This window comes from Sander lucioperca, chromosome 21 (genome assembly GCF_008315115.2).
Source record: "Sander lucioperca isolate FBNREF2018 chromosome 21, SLUC_FBN_1.2, whole genome shotgun sequence".
Taxonomy (NCBI): Eukaryota; Metazoa; Chordata; class Actinopteri; order Perciformes; family Percidae; genus Sander; species Sander lucioperca.
In genome coordinates, this window is record NC_050193.1 from 17518349 (window position 1) to 17538380 (window position 20032).

Genomic DNA, 20032 nt, shown 5'->3' on the forward strand with positions numbered 1-20032 from the left:
AAAATCATAAAAAAGTCATAGTATAGTATGTCGAAAAAGAATCATAAAAAATGTTATAGTTTAGTATGTCAAAAAAGTCATAGTATAGTATGTTGAAAGAAAATCATAAAAAAGTCATAGTATAGTATGGCGAAAAGATTCGTTGTATGGTATGGCTAAAAAAATTATAAAAAAGTCATAGTATAGTATGTTGAAAGACAATCATAAAAAAGTCATAGTATAGTATGTCGAAAAAAGTCATAGTATGGTGTGTCCAAAAAAAATATAAAAAAGTCATAGTATGGTGTGTCCAAAAAACTCATAGTATAGCATGTCGAAAAAAATCATAAAAAGTAATTGTATAGTATGTCGAAAAAACTAAAAAAGTCATAGTTTAGTATGTCAAAAAAAGTCTTAGTATATTATGTTGAAAGATAATCATAAAAAAGTCATAGTATAGTATGGCGAAAAGATTCATAGTATGGTGTGGCGAAAAAAATTATAAAAAAGTCAGAGTATAGTATGTTGAAAGAAAATCATAAAAAAGTCATAGTATAGTATGGCGAAAAGATTCATAGTATAGTATGTCAAAAAAGACATAGTTTGGTATGTCGAAAAAAAATTATAAAAAAGTCATAGTATAGTATGTCGAAAAGAGTCATAGTATAGTATGTCAAAAAAGACATAGTATGGTATGTCGAAAAAAGTTATAAAAAAGTCATAGTATAGTATGTTGAAGGGCAATCATAAAAAAGTCATAGTATAGTATGTCGAAAAAACACAAAAAGACATAGTATAGCATGTTGAAAGAAAATCATAAAAAAGTCATAGTATAGTATTTTAAAAGACAATCATAAAAAAAACATAGTATAGTATGTCGTAAAAAGTCATAATATAGTATGTTGAAAAAGGTCATAAAGTCATAGTATAGTATGTTGAAAAAGGTCATAGTATAGTATGTCGAAAAAAGTCATGAAAAAATCCAGGTTTGTTGAAAAGAGTCATAGTATAGTAAGTCTAAAAAAGTCATAAAACAATCGAAAAAGTCATAGTATGTTAAAAAAGGTCATAGTATAGTATGTCGAAAAAAATCATAAAAAATCATTATATAGTATGTCGAAAAAACTCAAAAAGTCATAGTTTAGTATGTCAAAAAAAAGTCATAGTATAGTATGTCGAAAAAACTCAAAAAGACATAGTATAGCATGTTGAAAGAAAATCATAAAAAAAGTCATAGTATAGTATGGCGAAAAAAGTCATAGTATGGTATGTCGAAAAAAATTATAAAAAAGTCATAGTATAGTATGTCGAAAAAAACTCAAAAAAAGTCATAGTTTAGTATGTCAAAAAAAAGTCATAGTATATTATGTTGAAAGAAAATCATAAAAAAGTCATAGTATAGTATGTCGAAAAAGCTCAAAAAGTCATAGTATAGTATGTTGAAAAAAGTCATAAAAATTCATCGTATAGTATGGCGAAAATCATCATAAAAAAGTCATAGTATAGTATGTTGAAAAAAGTCCTAGTATAGTCTGTCTGAAAAAGTCCTAGTATAGTATGTCGAAAAAAACGTCATGGTATAGTATGTCGAAAAAAACCTCATACTATAGTATAGATTCAAGATTCAAGATTCAAAATCCTTTATTAATCCCACAACTGGGAATTCACAATGTTGCAGCAGCAAGAGATATGGAGGAAAAAGTACAATACATTGTAAAGATAAACAAACAATGAATTCAAAATAATTAAAAAATTGTTTAATTTGTATAGTAAATAAACAAACAGTTGTATTTACAGTATTTCACAGTCACATTATTATTGCAAGGTTTATCAGTCCCCGTGTGTGTTTTGTCCATGTGGTCTACTGGGAGCAGTTCTGACAGCAGCAAGAAGGAAAGACCTGCGCTATCTCTCCTTGAGGTGGCGCCGCTGCTGCACCCTGTCACTGAAGGAGCTGCACAGTGGCTCCAGAATGTCCTGCATAGGGTGGGATGTTTTCCATCATGTAGGATAATTTAGCCATTATCCTCATAGACATCAAAGCTCAAAAAGTCATTAAAAGTCATATTATAGTGTGGCGAAAAGAGTCATAGTATATTATGTCGAAACAACTCATAAAAAACTCATTGTATAGTATGTCGAAAAAAAGTCATAGTAATAGTATGTCAAATAACTCAAAAAGTCATAGCATAGTATGTCGAAAAAAGTCATAGTATGTTGAAAGAAAATCATAAAAAAGTCATTGTGGGCAAAAAAAAGTCATAGTATAATATGTCTAAAAAAGTCATACTATAGTATGGCGAAAATCGTCATAAAAAAGTCATCGTATCGTATGTTGAAGAAAGTCATAAAAATGTCATAGCATAATATGTCGAATAAAGTCATAGTATAGTCTATCTGAAAGTCATAAAACAATCATAGTATAGTATGTCGAAAAAACTTCAAAATCCTTTAATTTTTTTAAAGGACACAACCGAGAAATTCAAAATGTTGCAACAGCAAGAGATATGGAGGAAAAAGTACAATACATTGTAAAGATAAACAAACAATGAATTCAAAATAATGAAACAATTCTTTTATTTGTATAGTAAATAAACAAACAGTTGTATTTACAGTATTTCACAGTCACATTATTATTGCAAGGTTTATCAGTCCTGGTGTGTGTTTTGTCCATGTGGTCCACTGGGAGCTGATTGTAAAGTCTGACAGCAGCAGGAAGGAAAGACCTGCGCTATCTCTCCTTGAGGTGGTGCAGCTGCTGCACCCTGTCACTGAAGGAGCTGCACAGTGGCTCCAGAATGTCCTGCATAGGGTGGGATGTTTTCCATTATGGAGGATAATTTAGCCACTATCCTCATAGACATAGTATAGTATGGCTCAAAAAGTCATTAAAAGTCATATTATAGTGTGGCAAAAAAAGTTATAGTATAGTATGTCGAAAAAAAATCATAAAAAATGTCATAGTATAGTATGTCGAAAAAAAGTCATAGTATAGTCTGTCTGAAAAAGTCATAAAACAATCATATTATAGTATGTCGGAAAAAAGTCATAGAAAAGTCATAGTATGTTGAAAAAGGTCGTTAAAAGTCATAGTATTGTATGTCGAAAGAAGATCATAAAAAAGTCGTAGTATAGTATGTTGAAAATAGTCATAGTATAGTATGTTGAAAAAAGTCATAGTATAGTATTTTGAAAGAAAGTCATAGTATAGTATGTCGAAAAAAGAAAAAAAAATACAGGTATGTCGAAAGAAGTCACAGTATAGTATGTCGAAAAAGTCAAAAAAATCCAGGTATGTCAAAAAGAGTCATAGTATAGTATGTTGAAAGAAGTCACAGTATAGTATGTCGAAAAAGTCAAAAAAATCCAGGTATGGTAGTATAGTATGTTGAAAAAGTCATAGTATAATATGTCGAAAAAAACTCAAAAAGTCATAGTATAGTATTTTGAAAGAAGTCACAGTATGGTATGTCGAAAAAGTCATACTATGGTATGTCGAAAAAAGTCATAAAAAAGTCATAGTATAGCATGTCGAAAAAAGTCATAGTATATCAAAAAAGTCATAGTATGCTATGTTAAAAAAAAATTATAAAAAAGTCATGGTATAGTATGTCGAAAAAAGTCATAAAAATGTCCTAGTATAGTATGTCGAAAAAAGTCATAAAAATGTCCTAGTGTAGTATGTCGAAAAAAAGTCATTAAAAGTCATAGTATTGTATGACGAAAATCATCATAAAATAGTCATAGTATAGCATGTCGAAAAAAGTCATAGTATAGTCTGTCTGAACAAGTCATAAAACAATCATAGTATGTCGTAAAAAGTCATATTATGTCGAAAAAAGTCATAGTATGTCGAAAAAACTCAAAAAGGCATAGTATAGCATGTCGAAAAAAGTCATAGTATACTATGTCCAAAAAAGTCATTCAAAGTCATAGTATAGTATTTCGAAAGAAATCATGAAAATGTTTTAGTATAGAATGTTGAAAAAAGTCATAGTATATTATGTTGAAAAAATTCGTAGTATAGTCTGTCTGAAAAAGTCATAAAAAAAGTCATAGTATGTTGAAAAAGGTTATAGTATAGTATGTCGAAAAAAGTCATAGTATAGTCTGTCGAAAAAGTCATAGTATAGTTCGTCGAAAAAAGTCATAGTATAGTATGTTGAAAAGAGTCATAGTATAGTATGTCGAAAAAACTTATAGTATAGTATGTCAAAACAGTCATAGTATGGTATGTTAAAAAAAAATTATAAAAAAGTCATGGTATAGTATGTCGAAAAAAGTCATAAAAAGTCATAGTATTGTATGGCGAAAATCGTCATAAAAAAGTCATAGTATAGCATGTCGAAAAAAGTCATAGTATGTCGAAAAAAGTCATAGTATGTTGAAAAGGGTCATAGTATAGTATGTCGAAAAGAGTCATAGTATAGTATGTCGAAAAGAGTCATAGTATAGTATGTCGAAAAAAGTCATAGTATAGTATGTCGAAAAAAGTCATAAAAATGTCCTAGTCTAGTCTGTCTGAAAAAGTCATAAAACAATCATAGTATAGTATGTCGTAAAAAGTCATAGAAATGTCCTAGTATAGTATGTCGAAAAAAGTCATAAGACAATCATAGTATAGTATGTCGAAAAAAGTCATAGTATGTTGAAAAAGGTCATAGTATAGTATGTCGAAAAGAGTCATAGTATAGTATGTCGAAAAGTCATAAAAATGTCCTAGTCTAGTATGTCAAAAAAAGTCATAAAAAAGTTCTAGTATGTCGAAAAGAGTCATAGTATAGTATGTCGAAAAGAGTCATGGTATAGTGTGTCGAAAAAAGTCATAGTATGTTGAAAAAGGTCATAGTATAGTATGTCGAAAAGAGTCATAGTATAGTATGTCGAAAAGTCATAAAAATGTCCTAGTCTAGTATGTCAAAAAAAGTCATAAAAAAGTTCTAGTATGTCGAAAAGAGTCATAGTATAGTATGTCGAAAAGAGTCATGGTATAGTGTGTCGAAAAAAGTCATAGTATGTTGAAAAAGGTCATCGTATAGTATGTTGAAAAAAGTCATAAAAAAGTCATACTATAGTATGTCGAAAAGAGACATAGTATAGTATGTCGAAAAAAGTCATAGTATACTATGTCCAAAAAATTCATAGTATTGTATGTCGAAAAGAGTCATAGTATGTCGAAAAAACTCAAAGAGGCATAGTATAGCATGTCGAAAAAAGTCATAGTATACTATGTCGAAAAAAGTCATTCAAAGTCATAGTATAGTATGTCGAAAAAAATCATAAAAATGTTTTAGTATAGAATGTTGAAAAACGTCGTAGTATAGTCTGTCTGAAAAAGTCATAAAACAATCATGGTATAGTATGTCGAAAAAAGTCATAGTATAGTATGTTGAAAAAAAGTCATAAAAATGTCCTAGTATAGTATGTCGAAAAAAGTCATAAAACAGTCATAGTATAGTATGTCGAAAAAAGTCATAGTATGTTGAAAAAGGTCATAGTATAGTATGTCGAAAAGAGTCATAGTATAGTATGTCGAAAAGAGTCATAGTATAGTATGTCGAAAAAAGTCATAGTATAGTATGTCGAAAAAAGTCATAAAAATGTCCTAGTCTAGTATGTCGAAAAAAGTCATAAAAAAGTCCTAGCATAGTATGTCGAAAAAACTCACAAAAAGTCATAGTATAGTATGTTGAAAGAAAATCATAAAAAAGTCATAGTGGGTAAAAATCGTCATAGTGTAGTCTGTCTGAAAAAGTCATAAAACAATCATAGCATAGTATGTCGTAAAAAGTCATAGTATGTCGAAAAAACTCAAAAAGGCATAGTATAGTATGTCGAAAAAAATCATAAAAATGTTTTAGTATAGAATGTTGAAAAACGTCGTAGTATAGTCTGTCTGAAAAAGTCATAAAACAATCATAGTATAGTATGTCGAAAAAAGTCATAGTATTGTATGTCGAAAAGAGTCATAGTATAGTATGTCGAAAAAAGTCATAAAACAGTCATAGTATAGTATGTTGAAAAAAGTCATAGTATAGCATGTTCAAAAAAGTCATAAAAATATCATAACATAGCATATTGAAAAAGTCATAGTATAGTATGTCGAAAAAAGTCATAGTATAGTATGTCGAAAAAAGTCATAAAAATGTCCTAGTCTAGTATGTCGAAAAAAGTCATAAAAAGGCATAGTATAGCATGTTCAATAAAGTCATAAAAAGATCATAACATAGCATATTGAAAAAGTCATAGTATAGTATGTCGAAAAAAGTCGTAGTCTAGTATGTCGAAAAGAGTCATAGTATAGTATGTCGAAAAAAGTCATAGAAATGTCCTAGTATAGTATGTCGAAAAAAGTCATAAAACAGTCATAGTATAGTATGTCGAAAAAAAGTCATAGTATGTTGAAAAAGGTCATAGTATAGTATGTTGAAAAAAATCATAAAAAAGTCATAGTATAGTATGTCAAAAAGAGTCAGAGTGTAGTATGTCGAAAAAAGTCATAGTATAGTATGTCAAAAAGAGTCAGAGTGTAGTATGTTGAAAAAAGTCATAGTATAGTATGTCGAAAAAAGTCATAGTATAGTATGTTGAAAGAAAGTCATAAAAATGTCCTAGTCTAGTATGTCGAAAAAAGTCATAAAAAGGCATAGTATAGCATGTTCAAAAAAGTCATAAAAAGATCATAACATAGCATATTGAAAAAGTCATAGTATAGTATGTTGAAAAAAGTCATAGTATAGTATGTCGAAAAAAGTCATAAAAAGATCATAACATAGCATATTGAAAAAGTCATAGTATAGTATGTCGAAAAAAGTCATAAAACAGTCATAGTATAGTATGTCGAAAAAAGTCATAGTATGTTGAAAAAGGTCATAGTATAGTATGTCGAAAAAAGTCATAGTATGTTGAAAAAGGTCATAGTATAGTATGTTGAAAAAAATCATAAAAAAGTCATAGTATGGTATGTCAAAAAGAGTCAGAGTGTAGTATGTCGAAAAAAGTCATAGTATAGTATGTCGAAAAAGTCATAAAAAAGTCCTGGCATAGTATGTCGAAAAAACTCACAAAAAGTCATAAAAATGTTTTAGTATAGAATGTTGAAAAACGTCGTAGTATAGTCTGTCTGAAAAAGTCATAAAACAATCATAGTATAGTATGTCGTAAAAAGTCATAGAAATGTCCTAGTATAGTATGTCGAAAAAAGTCATAAGACAATCATAGTATAGTATGTCGAAAAAAGTCATAGTATGTTGAAAAAGGTCATAGTATAGTATGTCGAAAAGAGTCATAGTATAGTATGTCGAAAAGTCATAAAAATGTCCTAGTCTAGTATGTCAAAAAAAGTCATAAAAAAGTTCTAGTATGTCGAAAAGAGTCATAGTATAGTATGTCGAAAAGAGTCATGGTATAGTGTGTCGAAAAAAGTCATAGTATGTTGAAAAAGGTCATAGTATAGTATGTCGAAAAGAGTCATAGTATAGTATGTCGAAAAGTCATAAAAATGTCCTAGTCTAGTATGTCAAAAAAGTCATAAAAAAGTTCTAGTATGTCGAAAAGAGTCATAGTATAGTATGTCGAAAAGAGTCATGGTATAGTGTGTCGAAAAAAGTCATAGTATGTTGAAAAAGGTCATCGTATAGTATGTTGAAAAAAGTCATAAAAAAGTCATACTATAGTATGTCGAAAAGAGACATAGTATAGTATGTCGAAAAAAGTCATAGTATACTATGTCCAAAAAATTCATAGTATTGTATGTCGAAAAGAGTCATAGTATGTCGAAAAAACTCAAAGAGGCATAGTATAGCATGTCGAAAAAAGTCATAGTATACTATGTCGAAAAAAGTCATTCAAAGTCATAGTATAGTATGTCGAAAAAAATCATAAAAATGTTTTAGTATAGAATGTTGAAAAACGTCGTAGTATAGTCTGTCTGAAAAAGTCATAAAACAATCATGGTATAGTATGTCGAAAAAAGTCATAGTATAGTATGTTGAAAAAAAGTCATAAAAATGTTCTAGTATAGTATGTCGAAAAAAGTCATAAAACAGTCATAGTATAGTATGTCGAAAAAAGTCATAGTATGTTGAAAAAGGTCATAGTATAGTATGTCGAAAAGAGTCATAGTATAGTATGTCGAAAAGAGTCATAGTATAGTATGTCGAAAAAAGTCATAGTATAGTATGTCGAAAAAAGTCATAAAAATGTCCTAGTCTAGTATGTCGAAAAAAGTCATAAAAAAGTCCTAGCATAGTATGTCGAAAAAACTCACAAAAAGTCATAGTATAGTATGTTGAAAGAAAATCATAAAAAAGTCATAGTGGGTAAAAATCGTCATAGTGTAGTCTGTCTGAAAAAGTCATAAAACAATCATAGCATAGTATGTCGTAAAAAGTCATAGTATGTCGAAAAAACTCAAAAGGCATAGTATAGTATGTCGAAAAAAATCATAAAAATGTTTTAGTATAGAATGTTGAAAAACGTCGTAGTATAGTCTGTCTGAAAAAGTCATAAAACAATCATAGTATAGTATGTCGAAAAAAGTCATAGTATTGTATGTCGAAAAGAGTCATAGTATAGTATGTCGAAAAAAGTCATAAAACAGTCATAGTATAGTATGTTGAAAAAAGTCATAGTATAGCATGTTCAAAAAAGTCATAAAAATATCATAACATAGCATATTGAAAAAGTCATAGTATAGTATGTCGAAAAAAGTCATAGTATAGTATGTCGAAAAAAGTCATAAAAATGTCCTAGTCTAGTATGTCGAAAAAAGTCATAAAAAGGCATAGTATAGCATGTTCAATAAAGTCATAAAAAGATCATAACATAGCATATTGAAAAAGTCATAGTATAGTATGTCGAAAAAAGTCGTAGTCTAGTATGTCGAAAAAAGTCATAAAAAAGTTCAAGTTTAGTATGTCGAAAAGAGTCATAGTAAAGTATGTCGAAAAAAGTCATAGTATGTTGAAAAAGGTCATAGTATAGTATGTTGAAAAAAAATCATAAAAAAGTCATAGTATAGTATGTCAAAAAGAGTCAGAGTGTAGTATGTCGAAAAAAGTCATAGTATAGTATGTCAAAAAGAGTCAGAGTGTAGTATGTCGAAAAAAGTCATAGTATAGTATGTCAAAAAGAGTCAGAGTGTAGTATGTCGAAAAAAGTCATAGTATAGTATGTTGAAAAAAGTCATAGTATAGTATGTTGAAAGTCATAGTATAGTATGTCGAAAAAGTCATAAAAAAGTCCTAGCATAGTATGTCGAAAAAACTCACAAAAAGTCATAGTATAGTATGTCGAAAAAAATCATGAAAAAGTGTTTAGTATAGAATGTTGAAAAACGTCGTAGTATAGTCTGTTGAAAAACGTCTGTCTGAAAAAGTCACAAAACAATCATAGTATAGTATGTCGTACAAAGTCATAGTATGTCGAAAAAACTCAAAAAGGCATAGTATAGTATGTCGAAAAAAGTCATAGTATACTATGTCGAAAAAAGTCATTCAAAGTCATAGTATAGTATGTCGAAAAAAATCATAAAAATGTTTTAGTATAGAATGTTGAAAAACGTCGTAGTATAGTCTGTCTGAAAAAGTCACAAAACAATCATAGTATAGTATGTCGTACAAAGTCATAGTATGTCGAAAAAAGTCAAAAAGGCATAGTATAGTATGTCGGAAAAAGTCATAGTATACTATGTCGAAAAAAGTCACTCAAAGTCATAGTATAGTATGTCGAAAAAAATCATAAAAATGTTTTAGTATAGAATGTTGAAAAACGTCGTAGTATAGTCTGTCTGAAAAAGTCACAAAACAATCATAGTATAGTATGTCGTACAAAGTCATAGTATGTCGAAAAAAGTCAAAAAGGCATAGTATAGTATGTCGGAAAAAGTCATAGTATACTATGTCGAAAAAAGTCATTCAAAGTCATAGTATAGTATGTAGAAAAAAATCATAAAAATGTTTTAGTATAGAATGTTGAAAAACGTCGTAGTATAGTCTGTCTGAAAAAGTCATAAAACAATCATAGTATAGTATGTCGAAAAAGGTCATAGTATTGTATGTCGAAAAGAGTCATAGTATAGTATGTCGAAAAAAGTCATAAAAATGTCCTAGTATAGTATGTCGAAAAAAGTCATAAAACAGTCATAGTATAGTATGTTGAAAAAAGTCATAGTATGTTAAAAAAGGTCATAGTATCGTATGTCGAAAAGAGTCATAGTATAGTATGTCCAAAAAAGTCATAAAAAAGTTCAAGTATAGTATGTCGAAAAGAGTCATAGTATGTTGAAAAAGGTCATAGTATAGTATGTCGAAAAAAGTCATAGTATGTTGAAAAAGGTCATAGTATAGTATGTCGAAAAAAGTCATAAAAAAGTTCAAGTGTAGTATGTCGAAAAGAGTCATAGTATAGTATGTCGAAAAAAGTCATAGTATAGTATATCGAATAAAGTCATGGTATAGTATGTCGAAAAAAGTCATAGTATGTTGAAAAAGGTCATAGTATAGTATGTCGAAAAAAGTCATAAAAATGTCCTAGTCTAGTATGTCGAAAAAAGTCATAAAAAGGCATAGTATAGCATGTTCAATAAAGTCATAAAAAGATCATAACAGCATATTGAAAAAGTCATAGTATAGTATGTCGAAAAAAGTCGTAGTCTAGTATGTCGAAAAAAGTCATAAAAAAGTTCAAGTATAGTATGTCGAAAAGAGTCATAGTATAGTATGTCGAAAAAAGTCATAGTATGTTGAAAAAGGTCATAGTATAGTATGTTGAAAAAAATCATAAAAAAGTCATAGTATAGTATGTCAAAAAGAGTCAGAGTGTAGTATGTCGAAAAAAGTCATAGTATGTTGAAAAAGGTCATAGTATAGTATGTCGAAAAAAGTCATAGTATGTTGAAAAAGGTCATAGTATAGTATGTCGAAAAAAGTCATAAAAAAGTTCAAGTGTAGTATGTCGAAAAGAGTCATAGTATAGTATGTCGAAAAAAGTCAGTATGTTGAAAAAGGTCATAGTATAGTATGTTGAAAAAATCATAAAAAAGTCATAGTATAGTATGTCAAAAAGAGTCAAAGTGTAGTATGTTGAAAAAAACTCATTAAAAGTCATAGTATAGTATGTCGAAAAAAAATCATAAAGAAGTACAAACGTTGCTGTCCCTTCTCACAGGCCGCATCACAATTGGCATCAAACTTTGTCAAAGTTTTTATCAATGACTGTTCTCAGATACTGTTCTACTAACTCAATGCCAGTTTCTTTGACGAATTTCTGAGATGGTCTTAAAATTAATGGTAACATTTACTTGAAGGTATCTACAAAAGAGTGTCATGACAGTGTCATGAACACATGACACTGTCATGACACATGAACCCTACCTCTAACCCTAACCCTGACTTGTCATGACAGAAACCTAATGACACTTATTGACAGAAGCGTTATGTCATAAACATTTATGACTTGTTTATAATGTTTATGACACGTTCATGACAGTGTCATGTCACTCTTATGTAGATACCTTCAAGTAAAGTGTAACCAAATTAAGATTTAAAGTATTCCCTTTTGTTGGTTTAATGTTGCGCTTTTCTTTCTGTGTGTGTGTGTGTGTGTGTGTGTGTGTGTGTGTGTGTGTGCGCGCGCGCGCATTTAGCTCTGTGGATGAGCAGAAGACCACGGTTAGCATCCTCGACGACATCGGCAGCATGTTCGATGACTTGGCCGACCAGCTGGACGCCATGTTGGAGTAACCGCAGGAGCCAGTCAGTGTGTCTCCATGGCAATGTTGCATCAGGAGTGACTCAGACGGCACAATGGGCAAAATGCCTCTCTAACTCTCTCTCCTTCTTTTAATCCTTCTCTCTCTGCTCGCGCTCGTCGTCTATCCCACTCGTCCTGTCGTCCGTCGCTGCTCTGGAAAATCTCTTTTCTCCTCCTCTTCCTCTTCCTTTCATCTCCTGTCGCCGATGATGAAAATAATGACGGAGCAGTGCCACAGGCCCGGACAGACGTGTGGCAGAGAGGGTGCAAGAATAAAGAACGGATAAAGAGAGAGACACCAAAAGAGAGAGGGTAAAAAAAAAAAAAAAAAAAAAGGACCAAAAACGACTGATGATGTGTAGAGAAAATAAAGAATAAATCTAAAGCTGGACAGATGAAGAAATGCAACTAAACGGAAGAAACTGCAATCAAAACGTGGGTCGTTTTCAGAACTCCACATGGACTCTTGAACAAATAAACTAAAGTAATACCGATTGAAAAAACCCAACTGTGTAACGAATCATAGTATGGTATGTGTACATTCTAAGCATGGAGAGTTTATATCTACTGAAAAAGTCCTGCATTAGCACAGTAATATATAATATACCGATAAATATGAATCTCTAGCTCTTTGGTTTGATGTCTTGGTTCTGTGTGGAATGGTGACCTCTGGTGTTGTGATGATGTAAAGGACTAGGTGGAAAGATTTTTATCTGTGACCAAAACGAGACTATTCAGCTCCTGAAGTGTGTGTGTGTGTGTGTGTGTGTGTGTGTGTGTGTGTGTGTGTGTGTGTGTGTGTGTGTGTGTGTGTGCGTGTGCGCGATAGGAACAGTGTGGCAGATGTGTGCATGTGAGCTTTTGTGGATTGTCGGAATTTCAGGATCAAATTCAGTTTCCTCTCCTGGCTGCATTCATACACTCTGCTTCATCCTCATTATCACCCCGTAACATAGACACACACCAACAGGAGAAGCACAATGACCCATGCAGCCAACTTGCACACACACACACACACACACACACACGGGAGCCTGCACAATATCAATTCAAACAGGAAGGGTAGGGGAGAACTGCAGCAAGGCTACAGCAGGTTGTCTGAAAGCAGATGTTAAGTCTTGGAGATAACGTTGGCTTTTAAGTTGTGGAGAAGGATTTCAGGATGCCGTTCAATGTGCAACGTTTTAGCAAGGTAAGGTAGTAGGTAGGTAGTAGAGTTGGCCAGTTTTAAGGAGGATGGGTCAAAGGTCAGATTGGGCCCAGTTGCAGCACAAGCAGCAAAGTCTAGAGAGAGCTAAATTCAGCTTGACCCCCTGACAGTGTCAAATCACTCCTGATACCTGCTGCTATCTCAGAAGAAAACAAGGCTATAAAGCAACAAACGTCATGTTCCCCACACTCAGAACATTGACTAACCTTTTGATTTTGATTGCAATTAAAAAACTGAGAAATTCATAAACATTTTCAAACACTTTTAAGTAGGAATGCACAGTGCCTGAATTGGACCAAAAAAAAATGTGCCAGCACCCTAAATCAGCAGTTGCATGATATAATCAGCGCATGTATCTTGGATATATTTATATTTATATGTTTTTCTTGTAGGGGTGACCCAGAATAGTCGACTATTCAATGATTCAATCTAAGGAGACTATCAGTCTCACAGTCACATCTTCACAGTGTCTGAAAATGTGGTTATGATCATTTCGTTCGGGCTATATGGGGGGTGCTGAATGTCTGATTCTACATAGAATTGCTTGTTTTCTCTTAATAATCATAATATATAGCCTACTTTGGTATAAATATCAGCCAAAGACTGTATACAGTCTATGATATCAGCGGAATAACAGGCTACTGTTAATAACAATTAGAAGTAAGGGTACTCGTGGACAAAAATCAGAAGTGCTAGTACTCAGTACAGCTAAGTACTGGCCCATTTCAGGCACTGGGGGGATGCAGTGATGAAACTTATACTCTTCTGAAACCTTCACTCAGGCTATCTGCTCAAACAGATTTCCAATCTAGTATTAGTGCTCTCTTTGATCCATTAAAATACTCTAATTTGAATAGTTATTTGTGTCTAGTTTTTACTACAGAACATTTCATTTACCGTGTGAAAAAAATCTTAAAAATACATGTATTTCTTCTGGTGCAAAAACCTCAGCCTGTCAGTCAGCAGCTTGCCTTGAGTGAACACTGAATTTGTATAATAATACTGATTAAATAACTAATGTGGATTGGTCACATCTGGCTGATACTAGATCCAGTTAATAAGGTCAGATACTGGCGCATCCCTACTTTAAAGACCCTGTATTCATTCATACTTTTAGGATCAATAACTGTCCTGAATCCCTATGTGGGATCCCTAAAAAAAATGTCAGCAAATAAAAAGATTAGAATAGGAGCGAAACCCTTCCTGACAACCTCAGTGGATAACCGTCTTCTTTATATCTTCATCTCTCCCATCCCACACTCTCCTAACCACCCACCCTGTGTTGCCATGACAATCTACATCATCAACCTCACCATACTCATTGTCATCACCATAGTTACTACACTACATGTTGCCATGACATGGATAAAAAGGAGAGAAAAAAAATGCTGATGGAGCAAGCAGCAGCAGAGATCTGTGAAGCCGTTTGGGATGGTTTGTTTCAGTGAAACGTTTAAAGGGCCACTCCAGCCATTTTTGTACTGCACTTATAAAGAGTATGGTATGGGTCCTACACTTCCCATAATGCATCTAAATAGTGTCTTTTACTAGATCCTTTCTGCCTGGTAAATGCCAATATCTTTCAAACTCCATGACGCCAGTTTGTAACACAGGATCTCATTTTTAAAATAATAATTCTTATGACATCATTCTGGATTTTTACAAAACTACTGCAGAGGACATTAAACAACTGTTTTCCAGGGGCAGAGCAAAGGGGGTGGCTTCTGGGGCTCCAGGCCTGAATGTTTTCTTAAAAGGCGCAAATCTTTAAGGGTTTTAAAATAACTTTTTGTCATTTCCCCTCAGTTTCTCTGACTGGACAGGCAAAGCAATGGAGCACAAATTATATAGTTAATATATGTTATGTAACTTCAAAATAGTAACATCAGACCATTTCTGTCTCTTTTTAGGTGGCAGAAGTGAATAGTAGGGATCCTCAACATCTGTTGTGTTCTGGTTTCAGAATGATGAAGACAGTTGGAAAACAATAGATACAAAACAGGATGTCGGCTCTCTAGGATACTTTTCCTTTGCATGTGGCAAATGGCAAAAAAACTGTGCATACAGCTACCGTAAATGGAGCATGCCCCAGGACCCCCCCCCCCCCCCCCTTTTCAAAAGCTGAGCTGTACTAGACTAGTAAACTTATCTTCATGTGTAAAATTGGTGGAGTGCCCCTTTAAATTCCTCAAACACAACCAGAAACTGCATCCAGCGAGCTGCCAGGCTCTGATATTCCATATGCACCTCGGTCCATTAAGAAAATCCAGGTTTCACAGTCCCATAGCAGCCACACTCATTATATAAATGACTAAGAATTCAGAGAATAGTTGTGGTTTTTAAATTATGATCAAATAGAGATTATATATATGGATATTTGCAAAAAAAAAAAAAAAAAAGTGTATTTATGATGTGTGTGTCATCCTGAAGACTATTTTTAAACAGATCTAAGCTGAGTGTTGAGTCAGTTTGCTTCTCCATGCTTAAGTGGTCCGAGCTGATGAATCATTGTAGGTAACCATGTTGGGATATTTCCAGGTTTGTGGTTTTTTATTTTTCATGTTTTCCTCTGCCTACATGTGTCCAGGTGTGGCGATGTGTATAATACAAGCAATTCTTGTTGTTCCGTTTTATTATTTTTCTATTATTTTAAATGCAATGTTCTGTTTTTTTTTTTTTCCTTTGAAACATGTGCCTTGCTTTGTCATTTTGGTCTGACTACAATACAGTAGATGGGTATGTACAATATATGAGGATCTCTCTCTTGTTCCGTTATGCATTGTTAGTTGATATGCCATCATTAAAAAGTATGCTGCCCCCCTTACCCCTCCCACCATCACCGAGATGAGATATTTGAAACATATACATTTAACATCTTTCTGACACTTGCTGTTCAGTAATTAATCAGTAACACATACCAAATTAATGTGTCTCTCTCTCCATCTGATTGGACAATTAGAAAGTAACTTATTCCAATTAAACAGCTACATTTTGGCCACTTCACACAATGTGTGCAGGAATATGCAACATGTGATCTATTTTATCCAAACATAAAAGGTAGTAACAGCGCAACATTTTGGAAAATGTGTTTTTTTGCTTTCTTGCTGAGAGTTAGATGAGAAGATTAATACCACTCCCTTTATAACGTGCATTGAACTCTCAGCAAGAAAGTGAATCTGTGTATTTTCGACTACTTTTGAATGTGGATTTACTAAAAACATGCCTGTAATGAACACTAATTAGCAAAATGTCAGTTATGATGGTTGGTACAGCTGTGCATCGAACCACAGCTGGGTGTATATTTGAATTTTCTTACATCTGGTCCCATCTGTCTGACTTTTCCAACCTGATGTTTATGTGGAATTTCCAAGCAGAAAAAGCAAGTTTTCCGAATTGATTTTGTAGCACATGAATCCATGACAACGTCCTGTGATCAGAGGCTGTACTGTACAGAGGTCAAAGGTTAACTCTAGTTCTCTCACTTAACTTCTACCACGCACCGCTTTCTAAAGCCGGCCCTGTCCTGCTAAAGCATTTAGCCTTTTCCTCCTCCTTCCTTGGGTCTCACTTTGGTCATTTCTCATGTTGTAGGCATTCTTCGGAGGTGTGTTTGAGCATGTGGGGGTCGTGTTCAGGCTACAAAAGTGAAATACTGCAAATGGTGAAGGAAAAAAAAACAAAACACAGATGGTCGAATATGTTATGGAACAAAAAGTACAGTTCATTTTCTTTTTGAACAAAAGAAGCCAAGCTGCTTTTATTTGGTTTTCCGCTTGTGCTTATCTGAACACATACCGGACTGGAGTCTCCTCTGCATTGCAGTGACTGTATGTGAATGCTTGAGAGAGGCCGAGTGTGTTATATGTTGCTCTGCTATTGACTGTATGAAACCTCTGTGTGTGTGTGTGTGTGTGTGTGTGTGTGTGTGTGTGTGTGTGAGTGAGTGTGTGTGTGTGTGTGTGTGTGTTGTAGTGGCTGGACAGTGGTGTGCTTGCAGTGACTGCATCTTATGGCCATCTGCTCTGAATAAATAAATGTTCTATACAAACTGCACCGTCCCGTCGTCAGCCTCTCTTTGTGTTGTGAACTTTGTATTTGCAAGGTCCTCCTCCAGGGGGCAGCACATGACTGCAATACAGCCCTCAAATGGCAATGCCTTTTTTTTATGGCACCTTTTAAAGCCCCTTCACAGTCCTGTTACTCTCACACAGGTGTTTCCACTTAATTTGGCTGTTTAGAACTCAGGGCATGTACAGAATGTGCTTGATTAAAGGACAAGTTCGACATTTTGGGTAATGCAATATGTTAGCTTTCTTGCTGAGAGTTGGATGAGAACAATATCACTTATGCTTAGGGCTGCAACTAACAATTATTTTCATTGTCGATTGATCGGACGATTATTTTCTCGATTAATCGATTAGCTGCTTGGTCTATAAAATTGTGAAAAATGTCGATCAGTGTTTTCCAAAGTCCAAGATGATGTTCTGAAACGTCTTGTGTTGTCCACTCAACTCAAAAAATATTCAGTTTCCTGTCACAGAAGAGTGAAGAAACTAGAAAATATTCACATTTCAGAAGCTGGAATCAGAGTTTTTACTTGTTTCCATAAAAAATGACTCAAACAGATTATCAAAATAGTTGGCGATTAATGTAATAGTTGACAACTAATCGATTAATCTTTGCAGCTCTGCTCAGGTTTGCACAGTAAATATGAAGGTGTTTGGTGTTTTAAGCCCCCGTCGTCTTCCAGGCAGCGCTGCATGGAAGGCACTAGGGTTAGGGTTAGGGTTAGGGTTAGGGTTAGGTGCCTTAAAGTCAACGGTCGCAGCGCTGCCTTGAAGTAGACAGTGGGGCCTTAAAAGACCATCGAGCAAATATGAAGCAGGGAAACGGCTGGAAGAACCTCAGGTTGGGAACCACCGCAGACGGTGGCTTTGATGAAAGAGCTGCGAGACCAACCCACTAAAATATTAAGCAACTATTGATATGAATATTCTATCATGGATACAGATTTTTTAAGTTATATTCTATAGCAGGGGTTCTCAAAGGTATCACTCAAAGGTGATAAAAAAAGATTTTTATTCAAGGCCGAAGGTCCGAAATAACAAAATAACATTTAATCAACTCGTAACATACACTCAAGATGAATACTCCGTTTTCCTAGTCAACTTTTGTACCCAACTGTACCTTTTTTCGGTGGCCTACTTTCTCTGTTATAACAAAAAAAAAAATGATTTCAGTTGTAAACCGATTTACCACCACAAACAATAAAACCCTTCCCTACAAACTCTGTTACACCGCTAACTTCACTGACCAAATTGTTGAATTGTTGATCGATAGAAAATGTATTTTAAAAATAGAAAACGTTACACTTACATAAGGTTTTGTATTCGTTACACATGGTCCGGATCGATGTGCCGTTCGGTGCAGATGTGGACCTCGGTCCGCACTTTCAGAAGCCCTGTTCTATAGGCATGACCAAAAAAACTGAACTCAAGGTCCTCTAACTAGCCTTTTCCAGGGCTTTCAACAGCATCTTGTTGTCTAGAAGCACGTTTCATAATGGAAATAAATCAGATCAACAGCTCTCAAAGTGTACAACAGTTTTATTGATCAACTCAGGCTTACATGATTACAAGTATACAAGGAATCACTTTAACTGTGACCAGTGAAGACACTTCCTTCCTTTCCCCACTACCTTTCTCACCAAGGCTACAGTAAGTACAGTAGTAGTGGTCAGATGTGCACTGAAATGAAGGCAACATAATTCTAAACATCTGTAAAAACCGAATTTAGCCCACGTGTCTAAATTTGGTGTAGATGTACATAATCTCATGAATTTAAAACTACCCTCCCAGGCTCGTTTAGTCAGTTTTATACATTGTCAACCCAATATGGGTCCCGAAACATAATTTAAGAAAGCAGGACTTCACTTTAGCTCAATGGCACTTTCTACAGTTTGCATTTACCTCTAGGAGTTTAAAGGGTAATTTCATTTTTCTTTTTTTTTCAACCTGGACTATTTCCCCATTCCTCACATAGACAAAATCCGTTGAAATCGGTCCAGTATTGAGCGAGATTTTTGTCCACTAAAAATGATTGGTGCCACCGACAAGTTCAGATTGTCGTTCAACATTATCGTTCTCGCGAGGTGACTTCTTGTCCGAAGACAGCGGTGTGTGGAGTGTGGAGCGTGAGTCGGGTGAACGGCGTTTTTTTCTCAATACTGGAACAATTTCAAAGATTTTTGTTCACATCAGTCTATTAGACATAAATGCATAGGGGAAAAGGCTTTCTGGTTGAAAATTAGCATTTTTAAGGTCACGATCACCTGCTTGCCTTCACGGTCAGTCCATTGAGTGTTACAGTCATAAAACAACAATCAGCATTAATCTGTGGTTATGTTCATTCTAACCAGTCCAAGTTAGAAATCAGAGAGGGGGGGAGGGAGGGAGAGGCAGAAAAGAGGGGACAAAAAGATACATCATTACAGTCTTTCCTTACTTTTCATCCACACATATGGCACTCATTGAAACACACTCAAATATATACGATCACACACACACACACACACACACACACACACACACACACACACACACACACACACACACACACACACACACACACACACACACACACACACACACACACACACACACACACACACACACACACACACACACACACGTCCTCTCCCCCTGTCCCTCTCTGTTATGTAGGCCAGTGTGAGTCATTCTCATGGGCACATGTCCGGGCTCGGCACTATCTTATTTTACACAACTGTACAACCGTTAATGGCTCTCTGAATATCTATGAATCATGGCACTAATATAAAACTCAGTAAATATATAGATCCGTCATTCTCTTTAAAGTCTTCACTTAATAAAAAGTGTTTTATGAAAGGCTGGTTTCACAAACTTCTGGGTGACAACCACAGTGGTCAAGGAGGGAGGAAAATCATTAGTAAGTCTGCGTCCTGAAATGGAGTGTTAAGAGACATGGACATTGTCTGCTAGGAACTGGACTTTGTCTTTAGTTCATTCTTAATGCTTCTCAGCCATCGCTTTTATCAATACACAAGCTAGT

The 20032-nt window shown here is 33.9% G+C and overlaps 2 protein-coding genes across 15 annotated transcripts in view; one reads left to right on the plus strand and one right to left on the minus strand.

The window, feature by feature from the left end:
* caskin1 (CASK interacting protein 1) overlaps window positions 1-12359 on the plus strand; it is a 137720-nt gene extending 125361 nt beyond the window's left edge. For all 10 annotated transcript variants that reach the window (XM_031318660.2, XM_031318661.2, XM_031318665.2 and 7 more), the window contains one exon: window positions 11627-12359. In XM_031318660.2, coding sequence (XP_031174520.1) covers window positions 11627-11723 — 97 coding nt within the window. In that variant the 3' untranslated portion in view covers window positions 11724-12359. The remainder of the gene's footprint in view (window positions 1-11626) is intronic.
* Window positions 12360-18531: 6172 nt separating this feature from the next.
* traf7 (TNF receptor-associated factor 7) overlaps window positions 18532-20032 on the minus strand; it is a 19980-nt gene continuing 18479 nt past the window's right edge. For all 5 annotated transcript variants that reach the window (XM_031318685.2, XM_031318682.2, XM_031318684.2 and 2 more), the window contains exon 22: window positions 18532-20032. This exon is cut by the window's right edge and continues 1353 nt beyond it. The gene's annotated coding sequence lies outside the window, so the exon portion shown is untranslated.